The 20,812-nt window shown below is 46.9% G+C and overlaps 1 protein-coding gene across 1 annotated transcript in view; it reads right to left on the bottom strand.

Moving 5' to 3' along the window:
- The window catches only part of LOC115457664 (mucosa-associated lymphoid tissue lymphoma translocation protein 1-like), a 181,699-nt gene that overhangs the window by 48,784 nt on the left and 112,103 nt on the right, over window positions 1-20,812 (bottom strand). Inside the window, exons 9-10 of the mRNA XM_030187200.1 lie at window positions 18,504-18,530; window positions 15,907-16,110 (exon numbers count right to left, since the gene is read on the bottom strand). Coding sequence (XP_030043060.1) covers window positions 15,907-16,110; window positions 18,504-18,530 — 231 coding nt within the window. The remainder of the gene's footprint in view (window positions 1-15,906; window positions 16,111-18,503; window positions 18,531-20,812) is intronic.

Below are 20,812 nucleotides of genomic sequence, written 5' to 3'. Positions count from 1 at the left end.
TACTCACCTCACACTCTCTTACAATAGTGGGTGCTGCAGCCTGGAACACCCTTGGACTGTTCCTCACCTCTCCTCCTCCTCCTTCTCTTGGGACTGTGCCGGGCTCGCGTGACCCAGGTACAGGGCTCAACCTCTCAAGTCTGGCTCATGCCTTCTGAGGCCTTCACCAATACAGCTGCTGCTGCGAAAGCGATGAGAAGTGCATCTGCAGCTGCTGGACAGCAATTCTCTACCTTCCTCTTGTTTACTTTCAAACAGTCCCCTTCTCTCACATGCTCTTTTTTTTTTGCCCTTTCACCCACCTGCCCTGATTTGTAATACTTAGCAGAGAAACGGGAACGTCTCTTTCACTGCCACCGATCTGCCCCTAGTCCAACGGGTCTGGCACGCCGGCAACGCAAGCTCCTCTGAGGCACAGATTAACTACTTCTGGTTTCACAAAACCTGAAGTAGTTAATTTGTGACTCAGAGGAGTACACGGTGCCAGCACACCAGACCCACTGGATGATTATTACAGGCATTGCAGTGGCAGTGAAAAAGATGCTCCCATTGCTCTTCTAATTATTCCAAACAGCACGGCAGCTAGGGAGGGCTAAAGGTCCAGGGTCGGCGTAACGGGTAAGCATCGGCAGTTTCTGGCGTCCCCTGAATGTCGGCACCCCGCACACCCTGCTTACAAACTCCACCGGCCCCACTTACAAGTCACTTTGAGGCCCTTTTACTAATGTTTAGTGTGTGGTAATGGAAATTAGCCCGTGCTAAATGCTGCTCATCTTATGTTATTCCTATGGGCCATGTGGCACTTAGCACGGGCTAATATTTAGTAAAAGGGCCCCTTTATCTTCCAGTTCTCAAATACCCAGTTAGACTGTAAGGTCTTCCGATAGAAGACCCATTGCTCCTCTGTGATTTGTGGCATGAAACTCAATAGAGAGCACTATCCCCCTGATATTCAGCCGCCGGCGGGCAGTGCTTGTGCTGTCTGCCACTGGTGTTAAACCCAGATATTCAACGGTGGGCTGTTTCCAGTGACCGGCATTGAACATTCGGTTTCATTTTTGACCGCAACTTTTTTTTTTTAAATATAATTTTTATTAGAAAAGGATGTAACAAGCAGAACAATAAAGGAGCACAAGTTTTTCAGTATTTTGCACCCCCTCCCATCTCAACACAAACTTGGCCGCAGCAACTTAACCGATTAAGATGATATTCAGTGCTAACCGGTTAAGTGCATAGGGGCCCTTTTATTAAGCCGTTTAAGCATCTACGCACACCCAATGTGTGCAAAATGGAGTTACCACCTGGCTACCGCGTGGCTCTTGCAGTAATTTCATTTTTGGCGCGCGTCTGATATGCATGTCCGAAAAATATTTTTTATTTTTTGGGCGCACATAATAGACGAGTGCCAAGTGGCATTTGTCGCATGTAGGTCATTACCGCCCGGTTACCGCGTGAGTCTTTACCGCTAGGTCAATGGCTGGCGGTAAGGTCTCAGATCCAAAATGGACGTGTGACAATTTTCATTTTGCCGCACGTCCATTTTCGGTAAAAATTTTAAAAAGACATGTTTTTTACAGGTGCACTGAAAAATGGATTGGCGCGCGTCCAAAACCCACACCTACACTACCGCAAGCCATTTTTCAGTGCGCTTTTGTAAAAGGACCCCTTAGTGGTTAAAGATAGGTCTGCTATCAATACGGCCTATTTTAACCGCTAAATATAGCCAGTTTGGTGCTAAATAGCTCCCCAGTACCTCTCCACTCTTGTCTCTCCCTACGCCCCCTCTCGGGTACTCCGTTCTGTAGATAAATCTCTCTTATCTGTCCCCTTCTCCTCTACTGCTAATTCCAGGCTCCGTTCCTTTTATCTTGCTGCACCTCACGCCTGGAATAGACTACCTGAGCCTGTACGTCTAGCCCTGTCTTTGGCCGTTTTCAAGTCCAAACTTAAAGCCCACCTCTTTACCACTGCTTTTGACTCCTAACCACCACTCACCTGCCCTGTCCTTTTATCCTCACCTCTTTATTCCCTTACCCTTATTGTTCTGTCTGTTACCCTTATTGTTCTGTCTGTTTACCTGTCTTATCTAGATTGTAAGCTCTTTGAGCAGGGACTGTCTTTCTGTGTATGGTGTACAGCGCTGCGTATGCCTTGTAGTGCTATAGAAATGATAAGTAGTAGTAGTAGTAAATATCTGCGCCTAACTGGCTATGTCACGCAATACAGCTGGTTAGCAGCTAGCCACTAACTGAACATATTCATTAGAAGATAACCGGTTATCTCCCACTCAGTGGCATACCTACCTTAGTTGCCACCTAGGGCAGAGCCCCCCTCCTCCGAGCAAGGGGATGTGCTGTTGGCTCAGCTGGTCTTCTGTCCTGGAACAGATATCAGAGGGGGCAGGGGACCAGCACAGCCAACAGCTGCGTGACTGCTCAGCGCACCCCCTTGCTGCCTGCACCTGGGGTGGACCACCCCCAACCACCCTGCCCTTGGTATGCCATTGCTCCCGCTGAATGTCCACAGGCACTAAAATGCAATTTAACAGGCCAGGAGCCGTTCCTGTCCAGTTAAATAGTTTTGGATATCGGGCCCTATATAAACATTAATAAACTAGCTGTGTTGTGGCAACAATGAGGAGCAATACCCTGTCAGTCATTTTGAGAACGGTTTTGAAAGCCCGTGGCAGTTTTCCTTTGAAAATTTAAAGGCGTGCACAAGATTGGTACTTATTCTTTGCATCAGCATGGAAGAGGTGTGAAGTTCATACTGGCAAGGTCACCTGGAGATTTCAGCAATTGCCATAAATGCTTCACCTCTCCTGATCTAATTCTGCTCCCTTGCTTATGTGACACAGAGTGCATGCTTCTACCCCATCGGGGGGGGGGGGGGGAGGAGGAGGGTATTTTCAAACTGTGTATTTTTAAGTGGGTAGACACACACATGCATGCAAATACTTTGTAATATTGCCCCCTATACGACTGCAACAAAGCATAGACAAAGATATTAACGTAACCCTCCTGTGAAAACAGAAATCTAGTGCCCTGACCCAGATCTGAAGTAAGTGAGGTTTTGTGGGCAATCTACATATCGGGTAAAAGGGAGGGGCTCCGAAAACTCACACCTCCTGTTCTGATTGTGCTGAAGAGCGGTTCCTGGAGCATTGCCCTGCTTCTGAGAACCGGTGAGGGTGGGAAACTAAAGGGACTCTCCTCCCACAGGCAAATTACCCTTGAGAACTGCATGTGGGACCTACTCTAGCAGTACCCTGCTGCATCTGAAGGTCCATCATGTCTATACATAGTGAGGTATGTGGAGAGTTTCTGGGAAAAGTCTCTTATCTCCAAGCTCTACTAAGTCACAGAAGCCCTGCTTCACACCACAGTTGATCTCAGCCCAGGATTCCCTCTCCACTCAGTGCCTGTAGTTTTTGTATTCTGAGACTTGGCCTACTGAACTGGTGAGAGGTGTGTGTGTGTGTGTGGTGTGTGTGTGTGGTGTGTGTGTGTGTGGGGGGGGGGGGTGGTCATTACAGAAATCACACAAGAAGAACACAGCTCTGATGCAAGGTCCTTCTTTTATTCTGTATGGACTCTCAGACACGTCCCCTACCAAGATACCCAGAAAAATGTGAAAATGTAAATGCATTTCTATACCTTTTATGGCTCTAAGCTCTACTTATTTATCAAATTCAAGGTTCTCTCTGCTGAGACTGCTTTCACTATGCTCTTTAACCCAAAGAAAACTCCATGTGCTGGAGAAGTTTTCTCTGTTCTTGATGCTCCTTTAGTTTTGCATCAAACTGGAATGACAAGCTGGGCTCTTTTGCCTCCCAAAGAAGAGAAACAAAGGCCAGAACAATTCATGTTTTCTTTGCTAAGTGCATAACTTCTACATTCAGACAGGGGCCTTCATTAATTGAACTGCAGCCTTATCAAAATGAAAGCAATTTTAACTATTACAGTCTTGAAAATAAAGCTATCCCGGTTTTGGGGATATCTGTCTATATGTATACATGCATAAGTATAAAGCACTGCTGTACTGGGACAGACTGAAGGTCCAGCATCTCAGTATCCAGTTTCATACAGTGGCCAATTTAGGTCACAAGTACCTGGCAGGCTCCCAAAAAAGAAGTAAAACAGATTTTATGCTGCTTATCCCAGGATTACAAAGTGGATTTTCCCAAGTCTACTTTAATAATGGTTATGGACTTTTCTTCCAGGAACTTGTCCAAACCTGTTTAAACTGTACAGCGCTGCATAACCATAGTAGCGCTTTAGAAATGTTAAGTAGTAGTAGTAGTAGTTTTATACCCTGCTGCCCTAACTGATTTCACTACATTCTCTGGCAATGATTTCCAGAGCTTTAATTCTATGTTGAGTAAAGAATATTTTCTTTGATTTGTTTTAAATGTACTACTTAGTAACTTCATTGTGTGGCCCCTAGTCCCTGTACTTTTGGAAAAAGTAAACAAGCAATTTACATCTACCCATTCCACTCCTCAGTATTTTATTGACCTCTATCATATTTCTCCTTAGCTGTCTCTTCTCCAAATTGAAGAACCCTAACTTCCCTACCCTTGCCTCATATGAGAGTCATTCGATCCCATTAATCATTTTGGTCACCCTGTTCTGTACCTTTTTAAATTCAGCTATATCTTTTTTGAGATGTAGTGACCAGATTTGCACATAGTATCCGAGGAACAGTCGCACCATGGAGTGATACAAAGGCATTGTAACATTCTCATTTTTGTTTTCCATTCCTTTCCTACTCATTCCTAGCATTCTATTTGCTTTATCGGTGGCCTCATTAGACATAGGTGTGCTAAATGAGCCAGGTTCGATCTCCTTTCTACAACCACCTCCTCCCCCCCCACCTTTCACTAAGAGCTTGTGGTTATTACAACACAAAACTTCTGCTTCTGAAACTGGATGAACAAGTTCATCTGCATTAGAAGAGCACACTTCATGAAATGCCCCATATACTACTACTACTACTACTACTTAACATTTCTAGAGCGCTACTAGGGTTACGCAGCGCTGTACAATTTAACAAAGAAGGACGGTCCCTGCTCAGATGAGCTTACAATCTAAAGGACAAAATGTCAAGTTGGTGTAGTCAAGATTTCTGAGTATAGGTGTGGTGGTTAGGTGCCGAAGGCGACATTGAAGAGGTGGGCTTTGAGCAGTGATTTGAAGATGGGCAGGGAGGGGGCTTGGCGTATGGGCTCAGGGAGTTTGTTCCACGCTTGAGGTGAGGCGAGGCAGAAAGGGCGGAGCCTGGAGTTGGCGGTGGTGGAGAAGGGTACTGAAAGGAGGGATTTATCTAGAGAGTGGAGGTTACGGGTAGGAACATAGGGGGAGATGAGGGTAGAGAGGTAAGCAGGGGCTGCAGATCGAGTGCATTTGTAGGTTAGTAGGAGAAGCTTGAACTGTATGCGATACCTGATCGGAAGCCAGTGAAGTGACTTGAGGAGAGGGGTGATACGAGTATAGTGGTCCAGGCGGAAGATAAGACGTGCAGCCGAGTTCTGAATGGACTGAAGGGGGGATAGATGGCTAAGTGGGAGGCCAGTGAGGAGTAGGTTGCAGTAGTCAAGGCGAGAGGTAATGAGAGAGTGGATGAGAGTTTGGGTGGTGCGCTCAGAGAGGAAAGGGCGAATTTTGCTAATGTTATAGAGGAAGAAGCGACAGGTCTTGGCTATCTGCTGGATATGTGCAGAGAAGGAGAGGGAGGAGTCGAAGATGACACCGAGGTTGCGGGCAGATGAGACGGGGTCGATGAGGGTGTTATCAACTGAAATAGAGAGTGGAGGGAGAGGAGAAGTGGGTTTGGGTGGGAAGACAAGAAGTTCGGTCTTGGCCATGTTCAGTTTCAGGTGGCGATTGGACATCCAGGCAGCAATATCAGATAAGCAGGCTGATACTTTGGCCTGGGTTTCCGCAGTGATGTCTGGTGTGGAGAGATAAAGCTGGGTGTCGTCGGCATAGAGATGGTAGTGGAAGCCATGAGATGAAATCAGGGAGCCCAGGGAAGAGGTGTAGATTGAAAAAAGGAGGGGTCCAAGGACAGATCCCTGGGGGACTCCGACAGAGAGCGGGATAGGGGAGGAGGACGAACCATGAGAGTGTACTCTGAAGGTACGATGGGAGAGATAAGAGGAGAACCAGGAGAGGACAGAGCCCTGGAATCCAAAGGAGGACAGGGTGTCAAGAAGTAAGTTATGATTGACAGTGTCAAAGGCGGCGGATAGGTCGAGGAGGATGAGGATGGAGTAGTGACCTTTGGATTTGGCGAGGAGTAGGTCATTGCAGACTTTAGATAGTGCCGTTTCTGTCGAGTGCAGGGGGCAAAAGCCGGATTGAAGCGGATCGAGGATGGCATGAGAGGAGAGAAAATCGAGGTAACGGCTGTGGATGGCGCGTTCAAGTATCTTGGAGAGGAAAGGTAGGAGGGAAATGGGGCGGTAGTTGGAGGGACAGGTAGGGTCAAGTAATGGTTTTTTGAGGAGGGGTGTGACTACGGCATGCTTTAAGGTGTCCGGGACAGTTGCAGAGGAAAGAGAGAGGTTAAGGATATGACAGATAGGGGGGGTGATAGTAGGAGAGATGGTGTTAAGTAAGTTGGTGGGGATGGGGTCTGAGGAACAGGTGATACATTTCAAGGAGGAGAGGAGATGGGCGGTTTCCTCTTCGGTGATATCAGGAAAAGAAGAGAAGGAGGCCTGGGTTGGTTGGCTGAGGGAGTGGGTTATGGGATGAAGAGGAGGGGAGGGTTTGGTGGTGAATTCAAGGTTGATCTTCTGGACCTTGTCACGGAAGTAATCAGCCAGTGATTGAGGAGAGAGTGAGGGGGGGTGGGAGCGGAGGGCACTTTGAGGAGGGAATTGAGGGTGGCGAAGAGATGAAGAGGGTTAGAGCTGAGGGAATTGGTCAATTGGGTGTAGTAGTCCTGTTTGGCGAGGAATAGGGAGGACTGGAAGGAGGATAACATGAATTTGTAGTGAATGAAATCAGTATGGGTGCGAGATTTCCTCCATAGGCGTTCAGCCGATCGGGTGCAGGAGCGAAGGTATCGGGTGCCAGGGGTCAGCCAGGGCTGGGGATTAGTACGCCTTGTGGGGCAGGAGACAGATGGTGCAAGGGTGTCTAGAGCAGAGGAGAGAGTGGCATTGTAAGTGGAGACAGCCTTGTCGACACACTCTGAGGACATGATGGAAGGGAGCCGATCACAGATAATAGAGGATAAGGTGGGGGGTCAACAGCCAGGAGATTCCTGGAAGTGGTGGTTAGAGTTGGGCGGGACTGAGGGGGAGGGTGATGAAGTGTGAATGTGATCAGGTGATGGTCAGAGATAGGAAGAACTGATGTACAGAAATTGGAGGGTGAGCAGGTAGAAGAGAGAACGAGATCAAGACAGTGACCAGATTGGTGAGTAGGGGTGGTGGTGGAGCTCACCTGGAGGTTGAAGGAGGAGGTTAGAGTGAGGAATTGAGAAGCGTATGAGTTGGATGGGTTATCAGTGTGTATGTTGAAGTCACCAAGAATGAGGGATGGGGATGAGGGCTCAAGAAAAACGGAGAGCCAGGCATCGAAGTCGGTAAGGAAGGAAGGGAGGGACTTATCAGGGGGGCGGTAAATGACTGCAACTCTGAGTGGCAACGGGTGGAATAGACGGATGGAGTGAACTTCAAAGTAAGAGAAGCAGTGAGACTGAGGTAGGTGGAGAGGTTGAAAACTGCAGAAGGGCGAAAGTAGTAGCCCGACACCGCCACCGCGGCCAGCTGGGCGGGGCGAATGGGAGAAGAGATAGCCTCCGTGGCATAGGGCAGCGATTGAGGCAGAGTCGTCAGGGGTGAGCCAGGTTTCAGTTAGGGCGAGCAGATGAAGGGAATGGGAGATGAAGAGATCGTGGGTGAAGGAAAGTTTGTTGCAGACTGAGTGGGCGTTCCACAGGGTGCACGAGAAGGGGAGGGAGGAGGGGGGGAGGAGGGGAATGGAGATGAGATTGGAGATATTGCAGGAACGTTTGCATAGATGAGACGAGGACAGATGTGGGGGACCTGGGTTGGCATTGATGTCTCCCGCGGATAGCAGGAGAAGGAGTAAGAGAGAGCGGAGAAGGATGGGGGAAGTAGGGCGACGAAGGCGACGAAGACAGGATGCGCATAAGAGGAATGGGGAAGGGTTCATGGCGGGAAGGAAGTGTTGAAGGTTGAGAGCTAGGAAGGAGGAGGAGGTCAGTAGGGATGGTGAGGTGGTGGGGGACAGGGGTAGGTAGGGTATTGCAGTGGTGAGTGGGACGGGAGAGGACATGGCTGGGCAGTGAGTTCGTGTGGGAACTTCTTCCTTTGGAGCAGGGGAGGGAGTGTGGTTCAAAGCCCTAGTCACTCTGTGGATTCTTTGTAGATCGGGCATTTTTCACACAGCATCTTGTCAGCAAATGATGTCAACAGCATATATAGCACAATGTATGAAGCAACCTAATCTGCTTGGCAAACCACCAAGAAATTAATCACATGTGGTCAGCCCTATCTGGTTCAGCAAACTGTAAACTGTTTGTGCTAGAGGAAGCTGTTCCCCGAACTCTAACCACATAGCTTGTGTTGATCATTTACCATATCACTGGACTATTTATTATTTCTGCATAGTTTTGGAACCAAGTAACAAACGACTAAAAGCGCCCATGCTATTTTTACTGTACACCACCTTGAGTGAATTCCTTCAAAAAGGCGATAAATAAATCCCAATAAAAAAAACAAATATATGTCTAGCAATACCATAGAAACTACAGAAGCAAGAGCACTAAGTACAATGGGCCCGATATTCAGAACATGGGAGGCAGCCTGCATTAATTGCCGCGATCGGCGCTGATCCCAGATATTCAATGCCACACCATTTCCGGTAACCAGCATTGAATATCCATTTTCTTTTGGGGGGCTGGCTCAAAATTAACTGGCTAAGGGGCCCTTTTACTAAGGCGCACCGAAAAATGGCCTGTTCTGGTGTAGGTGCGTGTACTGGACACGCGCAGGTCCATTTTTCAGCGTGCCTTGAAAAAAGGCCTTTTTTTGTGGCCGAAAATGGACTTGCAGCAGAATTAAAATCAGTGTGCGTCCATGTTCAGCCTGAGACCTTACTGCCACCCATTGACTTTGCAGTAAGGTCTCACGCGTTAACTGTTTTGGATGCATGTCAAAAATGGAATTGCCGACCGGGGCATGCGGTAGCCAGATGTTAGTTCAAAATTGACGCATGTTGGACACGTGTAGGTGCCTATGCGCCTTTGTAAAAGGGCCCCTAAATGAATATTCAGTGCTGGCCTGTTAAGTTTATAGTGGCCAAAGATAGGACTGCTATTTAGGATTTGGCTGCTAAATTTAGCTGGCCAGCGCTTGAATATTGACAGCCGGCTATAGTGCATGATATAGCTGTTTAGCCGCTATGTTCTAACCGCGATTATTCAGTGGAGATAACCAGTTATCTCCCACTGAATATTAGCGGTTACCCGGCTAAATGCTATTTAACTGGCCAGGAGCCATTTTAGGCCAATTAAATAGCACTGAATATCAGCCGGAATTTCTCCCTGCCTTGTAGAGCTTACTGTACAGTCTAACTTGAGGCAATGGGAGAGAAAGAGGTTTCTCTATTTCGGGTGTATGGGAAAAAATGCTCTCAACCATGCCCTGAAAATGTGCAAAACAGCTCAAAAAAGGTTTGCTAAATTCTGTGCATGATACAAGTCATGTGCAGCTAAGAAACATAATTAAACAAACACGGCCTCAGAACTATTACTCCATCAGCAGTCATCTATAACTCACACAAGCGTACCCAAATATTATCATTGGCCATCTGAATCATAGCTTCTGAACAAAAAGCAATAAAAAATACTCCATTATAGGAGAAAAAATTGCTCTCTAAAAAATCAGAACTAAAATATAGCCAAATTCACCCAAAGCACATTACAAAACAAGTCCCACAATGCTCCAAACAGAAACCCAATAGTTTTTGCTCCCCTTTTTTTTATTATTCTACAAAACAGCTAAATGTCAGCGACAGAAGCAGGACTTGAACTACTGTGTCCTGCTTTTCAGTCCATTGCTGTGCTCTTTGGAGACCCCCCCTCTCATTGTAAATGCTTTCTTCAGCTATCAGCACCACGGTCAAATATAACTTTCTCATCATTTTTAGCATGTTTCCATACTGAAACATCTTTCCTTTTTTGTCCCTCTTTTCACATGAAGGGAAAGGGGGCACAGACATGGACTGTAAGAAGATAGTTTTCAAAGCTATTTAATGTAGTACAAATACTTGTAATCCACCTTTTCGCCTGCACGTGAGGTACCAGGGGCGGCTCAAGACAATCTACAGCCTGAGGCAGAAAATGAGCTGCCAACTCAGCAACTCTGAAGCTGTCCCTGCCCTTCCCTCCCCAATCCTCTTCCCTGAAATTACCTTTTCTATTCTTTTCTTGTTTCTCAAAAGAAGGGGAGGCAGTGACTCCTATAGGCTGCCCAGCTGCCAGTCTGGCTTCTTCTCTCTACTGCGGGTGGCTCGCCTCTCTGTAATTTCCTGTTTCCTCAGAGGCGCCTGCAGTAGAGAGAAGGGGCTGGGACTGGCGGCAGGGTAGCCTATGGAAGTTGCTGCTGCTGCTGCTGCCTTCTTTTGAAAAACAAGAAAAGAAAAGATAACTTCTGGGAGGGGGGTTAGGGAGGGAAGGGCAGGGGGCAATGCTGCCTCACAAGAGTGCTGCCTGAGGCCCCCACCTCAGGTAGCCTAATGGTAGAGCCAACACTAGGAGGTACAATGTGGAAACCAAGATTTCATCATAAACAATCACACTGAACACAAAAAATACAATAGCATATAAAACGAGAAAATAAAGACATATAAAAAAAGTAGTGCATTACTTACATTAATGTCGGAGTGATATGCAGGTAACAGTACATGTGAGGCTATTTGACGTGGGCTTAACTGCAGGAGGGAGAGGTGGTCCTGGGGCGGGGTTTGGAAAAATATATGCACTTTGGAATTTTCAAGTTTTCTTTTTTTTTTTTTGCAAAATCTACCCACACAAATTAGCAGGTGCGAGTATTTTGGGGTACTTTCCTTGGGCAATTTTCAAATGAAAATAACACATACATATTTTCACTTTGACAATTAGTTGTTCTCCCACAACAGGATACCACTCTGAACTACTTGCATTTGGCGGTTTAACATCATCAGCCCCACTGAAGGCATTCTCCGCATCATATTTAAAGTAAAATGGCCGCTAAAACGGTACTTAGGCAGCTATTCAGCTATCCGGTGCTGAATATAGCCAGTTAGTGGCTTAAAGGTAGTCGGTTATACTGTGCAATATTACCGGCTATCCACCAATTTTAAAAGCCAGACTGGCCAGGTTTGGCAATCATGTTTGGCCGCCACCATAGGTAGAATAACTTTGGCCGGTCAGCACTGAATATCAGCTTGGCCGGTTAAATTCGAACCAGCCAAATTTAAACCAGATATTCAATGCCGATCACCGGAAATGGCCCGACATTGAATATCTGGGTTTAGCACTGACCGCAGGAGACAGCCTGGTTATCTCCCGCGGTCTAAATATTGGGGCCTCTATATTTGGCAACATTGATGTTTGGCTTTATTGCCTTCATCGATGTTTCGTGCTTTCATTATCAGCTAGAGCTCATATTGACTCTTGATGCAGGCTTTTCAGCCGAAACATGGGAGCGTTTTGGGTTATTTTAATAACGGCTAATTTTATTTCGCACACTGTTTTATGTGTGTTTGCACTCCACCTTTTGCTTTTCTTTGGTTTGCTCTGTGGAGTTTTAGACTTCTCTTTTTTTTCACTTTGACAATTAGTGCATAATTCACGGGTACAGTTTGCACCTATCTAACCAGTCTCAAAATTACCACTAAATGTTTTTCTCTTTTTTTAGTTCCTGTGTTGGTTCTGGCCATGCCATTTACAAACCATTGAGCATGAACAGGAAAATGGAACTGATCCTTTCCACAGAATACTGGGGCCATTTTTTAATTGGACTATATCAGAGTGCTACACAACCAAGGGTGCCAACAACAGCTGAATACATAAAGGTGTTTGTCTATTTTGTTCTGTTTCCTTCAGTTTGGCCTAGGTATCACATGTTTGAGTTTATTATTAAGTTTATTAGTTGACTTGATATACTGCTCTTTCTTACATGAAGGTTAGAGTGGTTTACAATTCTAACAAGGAAACAATGAGAAAGGAATGAAAATTAAATAAAAAGACAGGAGAAATAAACATTCAAATTTTCACTCAGTCACTAAGGGGTCATCCTGCAAAGCTGCAGTAAGCACCAGCATACGCACAACACAGCTTAATAGGGCCAAGCGTGGGACGCACCCAGGTGTCCCGCAGTAAGTCCCAAATATGCGTGCACCTCTTGCACACCAAAAAATATTTATTTTTTGGTTGAGGGGGTGTATCTGGAGGACATAGAGTGGGCATGTCTGTGCCAATCAGCCAGTGCATCTATACTACTGCACGCTGATTAGCGCAGGATTACTGCAGAAGCCCCCAGCACCTACAAAATGGGTGATGGTAAATGCTCACACGGCAACATGTTGAGTTTGGCCTTTCAACCAGCCGTTCCCAAACCTGGTTCTGGAGGCAGTGCATGAAAAAATCTCTCTCATGAATATTCATTGTAGATATCCTGAAAACCTGACTGTCTGGGGTGTCTCCAGGACCAGGTTTTGGGAACCATTGCTTTAAATAATTCTGTACCACCTGAGAGTGTTACAAACTAAGAATTCTCCCTTGCACACTTTTGTGAAACATCCCTCCCTTGTCATCAGATTACAACAGAGCCTAATTATCTGTGTTAATGAAGACTGCTACTCTGACCTTGAGGTCTCTTTAAGCAACAGCTCAAGTCACCTGGCAGGTGCCAGGAGGTATGGCAAGAATTGATTCATTTACTGCAGTTTTGGTCTGTTTGCTTCACCTGGCTTAACTCATACTAATATCTGCTGACTAAACAGTTTGTCTTATCTATAGCCATGGTAAATGTATTGCACTTTTTCCTGAATGTAGCATCCTACCTCTTAGATGAAGTGTTCATTCTTGTCTCTGCAAGATGTTTCTACTGGCACTAGATAAGTGTTCTTCAATGCAAGGCCCAGGGACCAATGGCGGCCTCTGGGGCAGCCCTCATCATTATTCTGGCTTTTTTTCTGCTACTCTCTGCCTGTCTATCCAAGCTCATACAGAAAGGGGGAAGTGGATGGGAGGAAGAGCCACATGCTTCAAGGACAATGCATTTCTTAATAGTATATTTGGAAATGCCCACCTCTTTGAGGATACACTCAAGAAAAAGTCTGAAGGCAGAGGTGGGGTGGATGTCATTGACATAATCAGTAGTGCCAAAGACTAGCATGAGAAGATATTTGATGGTTCTCCTTCAGCTCATTTGGATCCAAAGTGGCCCCGACTTAAAAATTAGAGAAGACCATTGTGTTAGACCAATTTTGTTTTGGCAGTGGGTCTGGTGACTCCATAATGGCCCAGCATGGGTTACAGAGACTAGTGGGCTTATTTTTGAAACAGAAGGGCGCCCATCTTTTGACACAAATCGGGAGATGGGCGTCCTTCTCTCAGGGTCGCCCAAATCGGCATAATCGAAAGACGATTTTGGGCGTCCCCAACTGCTTTCTGTTGCGGGGACGACCAAAGTTCCTGGGAGTGTGTTGGAGGCGTAGCGAAGGCGGGACTGGGGCATGCCTAACAGATGGGCGTCCTCGAGCGATAATGGAAAAAAGAAGGGTGTCCCTGACGCGCAATTGGGTGACTTTACTTGGTCCATTTTTTCTTACGATCAAGCTTCAAAAAGGTGCCCGAACTGACCAGATGACCACCGGAGGGTCCGTCAGAACTCTGCTGCACGTCTTATCTTCCGCCTGAACCGATACACTCATATCATCCCTCTCCTCAAGTCACTTCATTGGCTTCCGATCAGGTACCGCATTCAGTTCAAGCTTCTGCTACTAACCTACAAATGCACTCGATCTGCAGCCCCTCCTTACCTCTCTACCCTCATCGCCCCTTACATTCCTACCGTAACCTCCGCTCTCAAGACAAATCCCTCCTTTCAGTACCCTTCTCCACCACCGCCAACTCCAGGCTCCGCCCTTTCTGCCTCGCCTCACCCCATGCGTGGAACAAACTCCCTGAGCCCATACGCCAGGCCCCCTCCCTGCCCATCTTCAAATCACTGCTTAAAGCCCACCTCTTCAATGTCGCCTTCGGCACCTAACCACTACACCTCTACTCAGGAAATCCAGACTGCCCCAACTTGACATTTCGTTCTTTAGATTGTAAGCTCCTTTGAGCAGGGACCGTCCTTCTTTGTTAATTTGTACTGTGCTGCTTAACCCTAGTAGCGCTCTAGAAATGTTAAGTAGTAGTAGTAGTAGTAGTATGACCTCCCCTGACTCCCCCAGTGGTCACTAACCACCTCCCATCCCAAAAAAAAACAACTTTAAAAACTTTTTTGCCAGCCTGAAATGTCATACTCAGGTCCATCGCAGCAGTATGCAGGTCCCTGGGGGGGGGGGGGGGGGGGGGGGAGGTATGTGTGTGTCAGCGAAAACATAGCGAAGGCATGGATGTCCTTCTTTCAAACATTTTGGACGTCCTGAACTGCCCCCCCCCCCCCACAGGGACAGCCAAATTTCAAGGGAGTGGAGTGAAGTGGAGGAGTGGCCTAGTGCAACTTGTGATCCAAAATCCAAATAAAGGGGGTGTCAGAGGCATAGCAAAGGCATGAGCATCCTTCTCACAGAAACATCCACATTTTGGAAAAATGTGGTAAAAAAAAAAAAAGACGTCCCTGACAAGCACTTGGATGTTTTCACCTGGACTTGTATTTTTCTAAGGTTGTAGATAGCAATTTATTTAAGGTTGTAGACGACTATTATACACGCAGCTTGTCTGCATGTATGAAGCCGTCTTTGGCATGCGAATTGGCCGTCTTTGGCATGCGCACTGGCTTCCCCTCCTTAGGAAGGAAATCGTGTGCAAATGAGCTAACAGTGAGCAGCTCATTTGCATGCGATTTCCATCACGCATGCCCGTTCCTTTCCGAATCGCTAAGGCATCAGTAAGGGAAGGGCTTTTCCTGTTCAGTTAGTGCATCAGTTAGTCCACTGCAGTGCCCCCTAGGGTGCCTGGTTGGTGTCCTGGCATGTCAGGGGGACCAGTGCACTACGAGTGCTGGCTCCTCCCACGACCAAATGAGTTGGATTTGGTTGTTTTTGAGATGGGCGTCCTTGGTTTCCATTATCGCCGAAAACCGGGGACGACCATCTCTAAGGTCGACCATCTCAACATTTAGGTCGACCATCTCCAAGGTCGACCTAAATGTTGAGATTTGGGTGTCCCCGACCTTATTATCGAAATAATGCAGGTTTCCCCGCCCCTTTGCGGGGACGTCCTGCGAGGACACCCTCAGGAAAACGTGGGCGCCCCGTTTGATTATGCCCCTCCACGTGGCCTATACCAGGGCTGGAGAATTTCAGTCCTTCAGAACCACACAGATACATAAAATTACAGATCACATAAAATTACACACATTTGATCTAGGAGCCTGGTTAATCTACGTATATATATGTAGCTCTCAAGGACAGGGGTGACTACACTGTTGGTAGGCTACCCAGGCTTTGGTACAGTGCATTAAATACAGGTGCAACCAAATGGCTTGCCACTTAATAGAGTGCCTGCTGCACATAAGAGCAAACCTGGGACTTGAACCCATAGCTCCTTGTTCTCAGCTTGTTAGTAGACCCCTAGACCACTTCTTCTCCTGGCTGCTCCTTCTGACCTTAGAAAAACTCAGAGGACAAGTTCAGGTGAATAACTCACCATAGACGCCTTTCCCCAGAAGCTGCAGGAACTGGTTGACTGCGGTCAGCATCTCGGATTTTGTCAGATCGAGAAGGGAGACGACCCGAAAGTTGAGTTGCCTGAGAAGGAGTGTCAGCTCAAAGACGTCCATCATGGGGGCAAGCAAGCTGGGGTGACTCTGATACCTGTTGTTGCCTACCAGCAATGCGACCTTGTCAGTCGCTGACCAAAAGAAAATTTAAAAATAAATGACAAGAAAAAAAGTTTGAACCTTAAGATCACAAGCTTTCCCCCCTCACCCTCAGAAAGAAGATAGATCACATCTAAGAAATTACCCAAATACTTCTTGCGAGCAAGATTTAGAAATGTATACACACAGGACTAAGGGGGCCTTTTATTAAGGTGTGCTGAAAAATGGCTTGCAGTAGTGTAGGCGTGGGTTTTGAGCGCGCGCCGATCCATTTTTCAGCGCACCTGTAAGAAAGGCCTTTTTAAAATTTTTGTCGAAAATGGACATGCGGCAAAATCAAAATTGCCACGCGTCCATTTTGGGTCTGCAACCTTACGGCCAGCCATTGACCTAGCAGTAAAATCTCACACGGTAACTGGGTGGTAATGACCTGCGCGCATCCGATATGTGTGTACGAAATTAAAAATTATTTTTCGGCCGTGCGCCAAAAATTAAATTACTGCAAGAGCCACTCTGTAGTCGGGTGGTAATTCCATTTTGGCATGCATTGGGCATGTGTAGATGCTTACGTGGCTTAGTAAAACAGTCCCTAGTTTCTATAAACGGTGCTCCGAGTTTCATGCCATTTATAGAATAGCGCTTAGAGCTGATTTCCATGCCAAACTTTTGAGTGCAAGGATTTACACCAACTGAAACCTGGTGTAAATCTTGGTGTGTAAGTTAGGCACGGATCCCTGGTATTCAGTAATACTGTTCCTCACATCTTTAGTGAATGCCCTCCTATGGCTATGTCCCCTTTTGAGTTGCACACTATGAGATTTGCGCATGGATCTTAATAGAATAGCAAGTAGCAAGACACAAGCAAAAATCCAAATTGTTGCCAATTAATGCCAATAATTATCACCCAATTATTGGTGCTAATTGGCTCATTAGCTAATTTAGTGGCATGCGCATTTCAGGATAGCATGCAATTCTGCATGCAAAAATTTGCGCACCATTTATAGAATCTGGGGAAAAGGGAGAAACTGAGTATAGATCGCCTAAAGTAAGGTGCCGGGATAATGTGCACTAAATGTGGATTCTATAAAGGCAATTGCACGTGCAATTGCCATTATACAATACTAGTGTAAGCCTGCATTTACATGCCTAGCAGGTATGTTTAAATGATTGGTATGCATTAGTGATGTATTAGTGACTATAGTTTTGTTTTTATGTGATTACTGTATTTTATTTTGTTTTTACTGATTTGTTTTTAGATTTTGTATTTTATTAATTATGAATATTATTTTGTACTTTGCTTAGATATAGGTGGAATATAAATGAATAAACCTTAACCTTAAAACTTCTGCTAGCTTAATGGCTGCTGTATGTGCTCACACCTAACTGTATGCAGTTAGGTGCATAAATGCTCATATTTTATAACTTGTGCATGTAAGTGTTAGGCACTCTCCTCCCAGGTCACATCCCCTTGCAGTTGTGTACAATAGAATTTGCATGCGCAGGTTACAGTATACAGACTGATGGCAGTTACACATGTAACTTCTAATCAGTGCCAATTAAGACTAATTGTAGCCAATAAGTGGTCATTAATGTCAATTAGCAGCTAATTAAGCTAAACCGGAATTTTTTTATTTAGTGTTATAGAGATTTACTGATGGAGTATTTGTCATAATTGTTTTTCACTGGGATGTTTGTTTGTATGAACTATGAAAATGTTTGTAAAATTGATTGGAGCTGATATTCAGACTGCGGCAGGCAACCCAGCTAACTCCAGAAGTTGGCGGTGTGCTACTACTACTTAACATTTCTAAAGCACTACTAGGGTTACGCAGCACTGTACAATTTAACATGGAAGGAAAGTCCCTGCTCAAGGAGCTTACAATCTAAAAGACAGGTGTACAATCTAAAGACAATCTAAAGACAAGTGTACAGTCTTTAGATCGGATGTTCAATGCTGGGCTGTTTTTGGTGAACGGCATTGAATATCCGGTTTATTTTTAGCCAGTTAAAACTTAACCAGCCAAGCCAATATTCAGCACTGGCCGATTATGTTTAAACTGGACAGAGACGGATCTGCTATTTGGGCAGCCTGATTTGGCAGCCAACCTTAGCCGGTGATATGCTGAATATTCTCAGATAGCCAGTTAAGTGTTATTTAACCGTCCAGGAGCCGTTCCTAGATGGTTAAATAGTGCTGAATATTGGGGGGGGGGGGGGGGGGGGGGGATTTTGTTGTTATCCACCTTGAACTATTTTGGTTAAGTGGAATACAAGGGCTCAAATTAAATTAAATTAAAATTAAATTAAGATACAGGCATAACTGCCCTTATTCTGTAACTTGTGAACACAACTTTGTGTGCTAAGTATAAAATTGGATGTGCAAGTTTATAGAATGGGGGGAAGTGTAAAATACAGTGGTACTCACCATAAAATTGATCTTTCCAATCAGGCTCTGCAAAAAAAAAAAATAAAGCACTAAAATGTGGGACTGTATTTAATCAATCCAGAAGAGGTGCTGTGAGAACAGTTCCAGAGAAGGAGATATCTTCATTGGTAAGACTTTGCTGGGAAATTGTTTTTAAAGGTAGACTTAGAATTAAATAGGTAACTTCAGGGACTTTATTTCTGAATGGCTCTGCTCACTTAGCATAGGAGTTTAGGAGTTTTCAGGTGTCATATATAGAATCTAACCCTAAGCATCTATATTAATAAATCCCACCTTGAACATTCTGAAGCTCACTCCAAGGCAGAGAAGCTCACTCCAAGGCAGAGAAGCACAAAATTCCTGTAGTCTTCATAGGCTAGGACCAGTCACCCTCACTCATAGACCCGCCCTCAGCCACGCCCCATCTGTACATAAAACGCTACCTCAACATTCTGAAGACAACCTGCTGAAGCCATCTGCAAAATCCCTAAACAGTTCGTAAGTTCATGGTGGTGAAGCCATCCAACTCACCATGTCTCTCTGCCCCGCCCTCGAGGGCGGAACACAGAGAGTAAAGGGATCCATAAAGGCACCCCTACCAACTGGCAACCCCCTCCAACAAACAACAACCCGGGCAGGGGGAGTGTTTCTGTACTCCTCCCCCTGCCTAGGAATCGCTACAGACTGCTGGCAAACTCCCCAACCACACGACCACAAAAGCCACCCGCAACCCCCCTACACACACACACAAAAACACACACACAAACAAACACAAACACACAAACACACACATACACAAACAGCCTTGACGGTGCACCTCTAAGTGCCCCCCCGCCGCATCGCCACAACAACCCGTGCAACGGGGCATCAGAAAGCCCCTACCCCCCTTCCCTTCTCGCCGCATCACCCAACCCCTCCCCCGCTGCTTCACCAAGCCCCTCCCCCCCCACATCGACCGCCTCGCCACCCGCGACCGCTAATACAAACTCTGTCCGGTGGCTGCTGCTGCTGCTTCTATTCAGCAGCAGCAGCCCGTACATAAAGAAAACAAACAAACAAAAAAAACAACCTCCTAAAATGCACCTCCGTGGAGAACCATCTCACATTGGCTGACGTCTCTGCAGCCACTCCTCCTCTCCCCTCAACGTCAGTGCCCCTGCTGGAAGACCCCGGAGAAACGCCAAGACGTCAGAGGGGAGAGGAGGAGCGCATGCTGAGACTTCAGCCAATGTGAGATGCTTCTCAACAGAGGTGCGTTTTAGGAGGATTTTTTTTTTTGGTTTTCTTTATGTACGGGCTGCTGCTGCTGAATAGCAGAAGCAGCAGCTGCCGGACACAGTTTGTATTAGCGGTTGCGGGTGGCGAGGGGGTTGATGAGGGGGGGAGGGGCTTGGTGATGTGCCATGGTGGGGGGGGGTCGGGTGATGCGCGAAGGGGGGGGGACAAGGGGCTTTCTTTAGGTGCTGTGCCGGCTGGGGGGGGGGAAGTGGGGATCTCGCTGGACATGGGTGGCTGGAAGGAAGCAGGGGGGGAGGGGAGGGTCGCTGCACATGGGTGGCTGCAGGGGGGGCAGGGAACAGGGAGATAGGGATGGGGCTCCACACACCACATGGGTGCCTGCAAGGGGGACAGGGGATACAGGACGGACATTGCAGGGCGGGCAGGGGAACAGAAGGATTGGTGGTCATCAGGGGGGACAGGTGGGTCGATGGACATGGCTGGCCACAGGGGAGGAACAGGGAAAAAGGAGAGGAGTGTCCTCAGACATGGATGGCTGCACAGGAGAGGAGGGTCGCTGGACATGGGTAGCTGCAGGGGGGGCAGGGGGACAGAAGGGTCGCTGGACATGGCTGGCTGCAGGGGGGACAGGGGAGAGAGGAGGGACATGCGTGCCTGCAGGGGGACAGGAGGGATGCTGAGGGGGGGGCCTGAGACCACATGGGTGGCTGCAGGGGGAGCAGGGGAGACAGGAAGGACGCAGCAGGGGGAGAGGAGGGTTGATGGGCATGAGTGGCTGCAGGGGGATGCTGGACATGGGTGGCTGCAGGGGGAACACGGGGAGAGGAGGGTCGCTGCACATGCCTGGCTGCAAGGGGGCAGAGGAGAGGGAGGGGGTGAGGGGGTTCCTCACACCACACACGCAGTCACTCATTCTCTGTCTGCCACATACAGTCTCACTCACACACTCACTGTGTTTGTCCCTCTCTCTCACACAGTGTCACACAGAAACACAAACACTGTCTCTCACACACTCTCTCTCTCGCACAAACACATACACTCTGTCTCTCTCTCTCTCACATTCTCTCTCT

The sequence above is a fragment of the Microcaecilia unicolor genome, chromosome 1, assembly GCF_901765095.1.
Source record: "Microcaecilia unicolor chromosome 1, aMicUni1.1, whole genome shotgun sequence".
Taxonomy (NCBI): Eukaryota; Metazoa; Chordata; class Amphibia; order Gymnophiona; family Siphonopidae; genus Microcaecilia; species Microcaecilia unicolor.
This window is presented reverse-complemented; position numbering and strand designations above follow the sequence as displayed.